We start from the raw sequence: 10,000 nt of genomic DNA, 5'->3' as shown, positions 1-10,000 counted from the left end.
TTCTAATTAATCCACATCCTTTCGATTAACACCCTATCCAAAATGACACTATTCAAATATTGTAGCTTGAAGGATTAAGTATAGAACGCAGGGACCGGAGGGGAGGGTTCAGTTGAGCCTTAAATATATACATTTTTTCAATTTATCAATTTGAAATACTCATTTATTATAACACGGCTAAATTAACAGGCTATATTAGATAAAAATACATTACTATGTACTCTTTTTATTTTTTAATTAATATCATATCCTTGTCTTTGTGTTTTGCAGCATCCTCTGAACAAATTTGTTTTTAAATTATTAAGCCCTATCTGTTTTATCTTTTCTCCATGACTGCCACACCCTGTAACAAATGAGCACAAAGAAAACATTGAAAAAACGATTAGATCGAGTTTAAGATATAATCGGAGTGAGAGAGAATAAGCCATGTTGAATCATGATTGAGGATGCAGACACCTTGCACCCTTCCTTCATTTGTAAGAATAGAACTCTACCAGCCACGTCGACTTCTTTTGTATTTGATGAAAATCTTTCAGTATTTGGTTAAGCCCTGGGGAATACAAAGCAGGAATACAAAAGGCCGACAGTGTACTGCTTATATAGTTCGACTCGGAAAGTTCTTAGAGTAAGTATCTCGTCAGTCTTCCAAGAATAAACAGACTGATTAAATCTGGAACGTTCTTAAATAGTGATTTATAGATTAATGAAATCGTTGCCTAAAGGATAGGTAGATAAACCATTACACTTTGCAGCCAAAGGCCGAATTGCGTGCAGCAAAGGAAAGTATACAAAATAAATATTATAAGTATGTAAGTATAAATATTTGTAAAATCCTGGAAAAAATACAAGCATGGCATAAGTTGCAGTTATATATGTATACAAAAACATCTTAAGATATACTGCGACTTGATGTTAGAATATGTAAAATATACAATCCCAAGAATTACTAATAATAATAAGCTATGACTTGACTTATGATAAAGGAACTTCTAAATCGATCAAAGATTCAGACTGTTTTCAGTTACCGCCCATGGTGATACGTTTAGAGTGTGTTATCCCATGCAAACTAAATATATTATTTTAGGCTGTTTGTCCATGCACCAAAACGGATCAGACAGTCCAGTTGGAGACCAGTCTAATTAAAACCGGTTTCAACCTAGACCACTTGCTAGAAATAACTCACTAAATAGGTGCCGCGATTCGTTGCCTGAAGGAAGTGAACCTTGGCGATGACTAATCGAAATAAGTCTCACCCAACTAGTGGACTAATGCAAATGCTGCATTTTGATTGGCTACGCTACTAGAGGACCATTAGTAATAGTCCTCGAGTAGCGAAAAGCGTGACGTTTTCTTTCGTTTTATTCCCAAATAAATATATTTTCAACTTGCATTTGCTAATTTTATCATTGCCTTTTCTGGCCCGACTCGTTGGGTGATGCTAAAACAATTAGACTCCCTTCGCCCTCAAGGGCCACGTTTCAATAGCCATTCGGCTTCTCCTCATGGGCTATTGACCCGTAGCCCGCAAGGGCTATGGGTCTAATTGTTAAATAAACTGCATGGATTAGCATTGTTAGCCTTTCGCTGACCTTTACAGAGCTGAACTGGGTCCAGTGTCCCACTCGGTCAAATTACACAGTCTTCAACCTGGAGCACGGTAACTTGTCAATGACCAAACTGTTTATTTGCTTGGTCTGTAGAAAATGAAGAAAAATCATTACACGACACAGTTTCAATTCCGATATGTCTAGGCAGCAACAACACTTCCTTGCTAAACTGACTTAGTAACTTTCACTGAGTGCCGTCATAGCAACAAAGTCGAAGAAAATTACTACTGCCAGACACAAAAACCGAAAAAAATCACATCAACCAATACTATTTAGAAATCGCTCGTTGGATTCGGTTTTGTGATCATATTCAGAATAGGTGTTAGGAAAGTGAAAGCAGTGAGTCTTGGAAAGTGGAATAAGCCTCGGCCAAAGATCGAATTCAGTTATCGCCTCATTATATAGTTTTTTAGAGCTGTCATTTGAAACCTGCTGCAATATTTCCTTCTTTTAGAACAAGAAAAATATTTACTCCCACGTCAGGGCAGCGCAATTCGCACAATCCAGAACGCGTTCAAGGTACGTTCTTGCAAGGCTCTCCCAGGGACTGAGACAGAGAGAAAGCCTGCTCGCGCGGCTAGCCACGTTAGATCGTGGATTTTCCCGCAAAACTTGGTCTAAAAATATACACTTTTCTGACGCTGATGGGAACAAACCTGACTCTTATAATCTTGGGTAATGGACTCTTGAGATCATTTATATATGAAAGACAGTGAGTACACTGAGGTGTGAGTAACCTGCGATCAGGCGTACTTTTCCTTAGACGTGGTGCGAAAAGGTACGCCTGATACAATTTCTTAACGAGTCGTCTGCCCGTAGTCCAGAATCTGGACTTTACTCTGATTGGCCGAAAAACAAGAGAGCTCTTGGAGCCTCACTCCGATTGGTTACAGAATTGCAAATCATACTTCTTGTAAATCGGTTAACAGCTGATGAAATTATGGCCGCCGAGAAGGATTTGAACACGAGTGATGTTTAGGCTCTGTTTACAGCTGCTGTTGCTTCGACTTCAGATTTTTTTTCAAAAACCTTTAAAGGAAGAGCGGAGGGGTTTGGCAATAGTGTTATTAATACAGGCCCGAACATTCTAGAAGAAAATGCATCGCTCTTCTTCCACCATCTCGAAAACGTTTATAGTTGTGGCAAGTCCGTTGGAATATATTCGGAAGCAACAAGTTGCGAATCCAAAAAGAACCGAATAGAACTTTAGGGCTGCCACATTCGGGGAATCAGCCGAGCTTGACAGAGAAATTCGACACTGTTTACGGAATCGCTGAACAATCTGAACACACTTCTAACAAAATGATAGCTGAGTAGCTGCTGCTGAAAAACTAGAATTTCTCAAAGTCCATTGTCCTCATATCTATTTTTATAGCATCTTGTATTGGCATCTCAAATATTTGAGTTTAAATAAAGCCGGTTTATTGTACTGTTGATTGCGCCTCGGGCTTTTTCTGCCATTTTATCTCGAAATTCTTTCTTCCTTGATGGTTTAACAGAGAAACCGCACCAACTGTCAAGCAGCTAAGGATTTGCAGAAATAGCTTTGATTGCAGACATCAAAGCCAGAGTGCTATTTTGTTTTTGTAGCGTCTTTACTTGAATCGCAGCGTGCAGGTAATTTCCGGTAAAATCTGATTGGCTCACATTTATAGCATGACACATGATAACATCACTCTTGACAGATGGGCGGCAGACGACTTACTTTTTTAGCGCCCTGTCTCAAGAAAAGTACGCTGGATCGCAGGTTAAGGTGTGAGTATAATGCATAACCCAGTCCAAAGACATGTAGCCACCGCTGAGCCGTCAGAAGCGTTATAAGAGAAAGCCTTGACGTCGTTACTCTTTTGCATTTAAGCAATCGAACACGTTTTCCGTGTTTGCATAGCCTGATATAAACACGAGAGGGGTTGGGAGAATTTGAAACAGTTATGCAAACCCGAGACGAAGTCGAGGGATTGCATAACTGTCGCGATTGCAACAGATTTTCTTGACACACGGTCATATTTCCTACCAACCAATCACAACGCGCGTCTGACAATACATAACCAATCAAAATTCGTGAGATGTCACTGCCGTGTTTACATAATCTCATCTAAACACAGCTATTGACCAATGAGAGTAGGCGTACTATCCTAATTATTTTATAAAAGAATTTGGTCGAAGCCCTCGTCTAAGAATGCGAAAACGCCATTTCCGGTTGCCGTCCTCTTCCTCAGTGTCTTGAATAATATAGGCTGAAAATGTGGCACTAATTTATAACTACAGCAATGATATCTCGGGGAAATCACAAACCAACTGTCCAGGGTCAATTGAGAATTTATATTAGTAGAAACGTCAAACTTAAAATTCACCTTCAGAGTGGTATCCACTTTTGAGCTCCGATAAACTGTCCGACGACGCTTGTCCCACCACGTTCCTATTGTCGCCCGAACCTGAATTAAATTATTGCAGATTAAATGGAAAGTACTCGTTTCTGTTGGGTACACAGGACTTCAACAAGATTTGGAGGCGTTCTTTTTCGTCGGATGCACCAAGACTTACCGAAACTACGTGACTTTGCTGAACTTCATGGTTAATCAAGTAGAGGGCCATGCGAGGAAACCGGGGGCAAATACCTTGTTAATTATATGTAAAACTTACACGTGATGACTGAATACAGCTTGACTGTTAAAAGCGTTTTCAAGGCAATGCATCACAAACCTGTTGATCCAAGACGCAGTGGAAAATAAAAACGAAGAAACCCTATAAAAAAATAATGGAGCCGCATAAGCCATAAAAGTAAACTTGTAGGCTACATAGCGGAAAACGTAGTCAAGATATTAGCAAGAATTCGGTTCCAGTTCATGACTGCTTAATTATCTTTTGAGCTACAATCTGGAATTTTGCATATAGAAATTCACATTAAACATCAGCAATATCAAATGCTGTTCATATAAAGGAATGATCTTGAGGTTTATGATTATAGATTAAAAAAATACGTATTTCATTTCACTAGCAGCCGAGTCGTCGGGTTGCGTGCTTCTCAATTGGATTTCATTCCCTAAACAGCAAGGGAGGATGATAAGCAGGGCCAGGTTGTTAGCTTTTTGTAGCGAAGAAGGCTAGCCTCGTCTGTCCATATAGGCAAGTGCGAAAAGCAAACCTCTCGCATTGTCACTGCTCCATTATACACTATTAATTAGATGCACGCGAATTTTAATGTCCGTAACAAAGTGTCCCCTTGCACTTTTCCCCAGTCTTCAACGGAATACAGACAATTAGGCCCGTTTTAAACGTCGCATTTCACATGTGCCGAATCTAACGCAAATGACCGAAAACAATAGATTTTTCTCAGACTCGGCACGTCACGTGTGAAATGGGACGTTTAAAACGGGCCTTACCATTTTTTTACCTATTTTTTATAAGAACTTTTATATAAGAACGTTGAGGCTGAGATTAACCAAAGTTTTAACAACGTATGAAGAACATCCCTCAGGCTGAGAGTCGATTTTGAACGTTTTTATTTTGCTCGTTGTAATTTAAATGAAAGCCTAAAATAAAGGTAATTATTAAATTCTCAACCTCGGATAATGCATTTCGCGTGCTCTGATTGGTTCATTCAATCTCGATTATCATCTCATACACCTTAGTTTGACCTTATATGGTAAATGATTGCGCTAAGCGTTGCGAAGCTAAAAACGTTTTCGCCGGAAAGCGAAATTTTTCTCTGAATAAAGCCAAAACTGAGGAAAAAAATTTGTAGAAACTTTGGATCAAATTGCGACGTTTAGAAGTAAGCGAAAAGGCAAGAAATGTGTTTGTGATTTGTCTACGTCTGTCTGACCACAAGGTATTACACAACATCGCATCATCATCAAGTTTTATCTATTTTGCTGGGATTTTCTCGCTTTTTTCGCTCGTATTTCGTACTTCCAAATTTTTGGAGTTTAAGCAATTTAATAAAACAATTATTCCATTCGCGCTTGTTGGATATGAGACTGGTTGTAGACGCGCCTCGTTGGGTTCCCGGACTCGGCGTCATGTGTGAGTTGAGTTTGTTGGTTCTCTACTCTGCACCCAGAGGTTTTCTCCGGGTACTCCGGTTTCCCCTCTCCTCAAAAACCAACATTTGATTTGATTTGCGTTGTATTTACTATTATTTGTCACATTAATTGTTTTGGCATTAATCAGCTACTTATGTTATATATAAAGTTCAATTTTTTAGTTAACGTTCACTTTTCAGTGACAAGTGCATTATAAGTTAGAATAAATCCGGTGCATGCTACTCATTACTATTCCTCAACAACAAACAAACCTGAAGAGAGTTGAAGATTGCAAACAAATAAAGAAAAGCCACTGTATGCTGATCAAAGCCGAGGACTCCAAACACCCATGTCAAACCAAGCAATGGAAAAAGTATAACAGAAGACTTGATTCCGCGCCTATGAGAAAGAAAGCGATACACTAATAATGTCAGTTGGTCAACACGCCATAAAAATAAGCTGAACAACTTCGTTCTCATGATCTCTCTTCTTCCTGTCCCCTCCACAGCGAGGTCGACATCGCTGACTGGCATATCATAATCAATTGTAAAAGGAATAAATTTGTCAAACATTTCCGTTAGAAGAGGCTTTCGATAGATCATGATTTGAGAGACGCCGAGAGAAACGTGTACATTAGGCAAAATGATTTGCATAGGCGAAACAGACAGAAAACTGGCCGACTGCTTCCGCGAACATTTTTGCGATGTTGAAAAAAATATGATAAATATGTACCAAAGCCATTGCGCGCCATTTCAACCTTCATACTATACCCTTAACGTGATAGTCTGTGGTCTTTCCGTTCATTTTTCAAATCGGCACACTCATGGAATAAATTTGCGCTTATACATTTGACAAATTATTTTTTATTCGTGTTTGTCGTTATCGTGTCTCTCGCAACAAAGGCAATGGATAACTCCACCACTTACTTACTATATTAAACTCAAACCACAGTTCACCAATCGCTCTGAGGAGTGGCTAACGCTCGAAACGTCATCCGTCAATCTTTTTCACTGTGGTAAAAACATTTGACGTTTATCAACAGTGATAAAGCCAAATTTTCTTGTTCCACTCTCCCATCAGTTCACACGGTCGCGGTTCTTACAAACTAATCACTTTATTCGTTTATTATTTTGCAAAGTGCCTCCAAAGTTTTTCCACGCCGGTACTTACACTTCTTCTCATCTTTTGTAATCTTTCCTACTGCAAATCCTTGCAAAACAAAGCAAATACACTTCATTTTTACACCATTATGAATGGCCCATACTTACTTGATCTTTTCTTTGTGTGAGGCACTCGTCATTTTGTGACTTGTCAACATAGCTCGTATTACCCAAACAAATATGACGGCGTTAATCTGCAATATTACGGTTTCGCTATTATTACAAGAACACAGAAACCACGACAAAAAAAGGGAAAGGAACATTAAGTGTTATTGTTCTAGCGCTGGAGAACCAGAAGCTTATGACCTAGAAGCTTTTAAGTTTGGTTCAGAGCTGGGGTTTTTTGAGTTTAAAATTTACTTATTTGGATATAACGTAGCTAGTGCAATTTCTCGGGCGTGCAGCCTCGATCTTATTTCTGTCCATATTTGGGCATAAAATTGGTGTCCAAAAAATCCCCAGCTTTGTTTCAAGGAAACGAGTTGCAAGTTACACGCTTCAGGTCATGTGCTTCTGGGAGCACTAATTATAATTGGGGAGACTGTAAACTGGAATCAACAAATTAACGCAAAGGAAGTCAAAGGTTGGTTTCTGAGGACAGGGAAAACCGGAGTTCCCGGAGAAAAATCTCTCGGTGCAGAGTAGAGAGCCAACAAACTCAATACACATATGACACCGAGTCTGCGAATCGAACCCGGGACACATTTGTGGGAAGCGACTAAGTACTCTCACCACTGCGCCATCCCTGCACCCCTGCGTCTTACTGAATGAAAAGCGTTTGCAAGGGATGGAAAACGGGAAATCCAGCACGAAGAATATGGAAACGTGGGAACGCAAAGACCACGCGAGGAAAGTGAAGAGGGGATCCTCGCAGGTCTGGCATGCAGATGCACCCAAGTTAAGACGTCAATTTATTTTTTACCGTGGAATGCGTTTCCTTATTTTGGGTCAGTCGGTACGTCGGAGTATAAATAAATAAATTACCAAATTTTCGTAACAGTAAGATTGATGTCAAACATTTAATAAAAGCGACACAACTTTTAAATTTGCAAGACATATTTCGGATACTCAGTATCCAACTTCAGTTGAAGGATGTTTATGAAGGACTTCTTTGATCTTAAGTTGGAAATTAGGAAGAGCCGAGTCTAAGATCACAGATTCTTACACGATTCTTACACAGCCTGAAGATGTTCATAGATCCGAGAACAAGTGCTCACGAACCCTGGTGCCAAAATGTCTAGTGGTTTCACCGACATAACAGGTATGACATCCTGCACATGTAAATTTGTAAACCACCTGGGAACGGAGCGCATTGGGAATCGAATTCTTCACTCTAAACATGTTACTTAACTTATAGGAAGTGAAGGCTAACCTAAGGCTAAATCCTTACAATATTTCATGGCGATAAACCTGATTTTACGTTGCGCTAAAAGGGAAAAGGGTCCAATACAAGGTAATTTGCATCCTGCCGGGATGCATCAACTGAGGTGTTGTGGACATTATAAAGGTATTGATTAACTACTCTTTGTATAATGTTACAGGGGAAACAATTTTTCATAAGAATAGATGTTAATTGTTGGATGTCGGTGTGAAAGCCGCTCCAAGAGTTGTTGATTTTGAAGGCCTTGTCCACTAATGTACGAATGAGACCACTTTTTGTAAGAAAATTTGAAACAATACCGGTCGTCAACGGTTATCACATTACACCATTACCGCGACCGCGCGTATTCTTGGCTGCGGCCAGAGTCCGTGTTCTTGGTGCTGACCAAAAGAAAAGCGGACTCTTGCGACGAAAATTTGCAAACTGTAAACGCGACTGCAAGACCGTGGTCACGTGAAATCCTCAGGTTTGGCGCCTGATGATAAGGGTCACTTATGTATTTAATCATGACCATCTTGCATAAACCTACCAATAAGACTGTGAGAGAAGGTCCAATAAACGCCCAGATGAGACCAGAATGAAATGATAACCAGCATCTGCGAATAAGAAGGAAAGAAAACATTAATGACGACAAAGAAGAGCAACAAATGACAATCTTTCTTCAACTGAAATCATCAAGATGGCTAAATAACAAATTGTTATGTACTAGCACGCGCTATTAACGTAAATTACGCTGTCATATGAAATTTTCATGATGAGCAAAATGCCTGCCAAAAAGATACAATGGGGCATGGCAATAACCACTAACAAGTGTAGAACAACATCAAAGAAATACAGCAAAGCCAAAGACATTCAACTGATTGTATTTGGGTAATCTTGAAGTCGGCCTGAAGATTCTGCCCGGATAATGTTTTTTTTGTCCAACTCATTTTGCTTGTGATGAAATTAACAAACCGAATGCGGTTCAGCGTTGTCAGTACTCTTATCGACAACAGTATTCGTCATCACAGTGGTTAAAATGTTGTGGACTTATTCAATTTTTTTTACCACAATATTCAACGTCGAAGAAAATGTTTATTTCAATGCTCGTGCAAGATCGTGACACAAAAAAAGAGCAAGCGTTGTCTATAACTTTCTCGCAATCTGATTGGTTTATTTTTCAAAACGAGCGCTTCTGATTGGCTATTACAACAAGGGAAGGTTGACGCGACCCTCTTATAGACAACGGCAGATACGCCAATCAGATCGCGAGAATACAAGCAATAGTGGTAAAACCATAACTTTAAATTAATGAATAAAGGAATTCTATGATTATCATCATGAACGTGACGCAGCCCCGTTATTCGTTTACTTTCAAAAACTTAATTCTCTTACGTTTTATCCTCTCCATATCCCTCTGTTCTTGTGATACACAAGCATGGAACCACAATAACTAAGGGCCCAGCTGCAAAAAACACAATGTCACTATTAAACGACATCAATCGGAACATTGTCGGGAAAAACTTTCTTACAGTTGTCAGAGAAGATTTACAATGCAACCAATCAGATAAACGAAATTTGGACACGTGATCACACTGCTATACTATATTATGGAACCCTTTGGAAAGATGCTGTAACGGCTCAAACAGCTCTTAATTTTCAAATAGCTGATAATTAGCTATTAGAATCAGGTAGTCGGAAAATTTAGGCCATTTCAGCGACCAAGGATCTATTCTGTTTGTCCGGATAACTCATTTTATGTAACCTGAATTATTTTAACGATTCTTTTTATCGGTGAGTCAACTACTTGGCTTTAAATCATCATGCAAATCAAACTTACCCCAACCA

At 39.3% G+C, this 10,000-nt stretch overlaps 1 protein-coding gene across 1 annotated transcript in view; it reads right to left on the bottom strand.

The window, feature by feature from the left end:
* Positions 1-10,000, bottom strand: part of LOC138024807 (adhesion G protein-coupled receptor B1-like) — a 93,214-nt gene that overhangs the window by 728 nt on the left and 82,486 nt on the right. The window contains exons 22-30 of the mRNA XM_068871986.1: positions 9,993-10,000; positions 9,548-9,617; positions 8,703-8,769; positions 6,901-6,986; positions 5,905-6,031; positions 4,311-4,352; positions 3,962-4,042; positions 1,590-1,694; positions 1-343 (exon numbers count right to left, since the gene is read on the bottom strand). The exon at positions 1-343 is cut by the window's left edge and continues 728 nt beyond it; the exon at positions 9,993-10,000 is cut by the window's right edge and continues 143 nt beyond it. Coding sequence (XP_068728087.1) covers positions 1,632-1,694; positions 3,962-4,042; positions 4,311-4,352; positions 5,905-6,031; positions 6,901-6,986; positions 8,703-8,769; positions 9,548-9,617; positions 9,993-10,000 — 544 coding nt within the window. The 3' untranslated portion in view covers positions 1-343; positions 1,590-1,631. The remainder of the gene's footprint in view (positions 344-1,589; positions 1,695-3,961; positions 4,043-4,310; positions 4,353-5,904; positions 6,032-6,900; positions 6,987-8,702; positions 8,770-9,547; positions 9,618-9,992) is intronic.

This window comes from Montipora capricornis, chromosome 2 (genome assembly GCF_036669925.1).
Source record: "Montipora capricornis isolate CH-2021 chromosome 2, ASM3666992v2, whole genome shotgun sequence".
NCBI classification, from domain to species: Eukaryota; Metazoa; Cnidaria; class Anthozoa; order Scleractinia; family Acroporidae; genus Montipora; species Montipora capricornis.
Note: the sequence above shows the minus strand (reverse complement) of the source record. Positions and strands in the feature narration are given on the sequence as shown.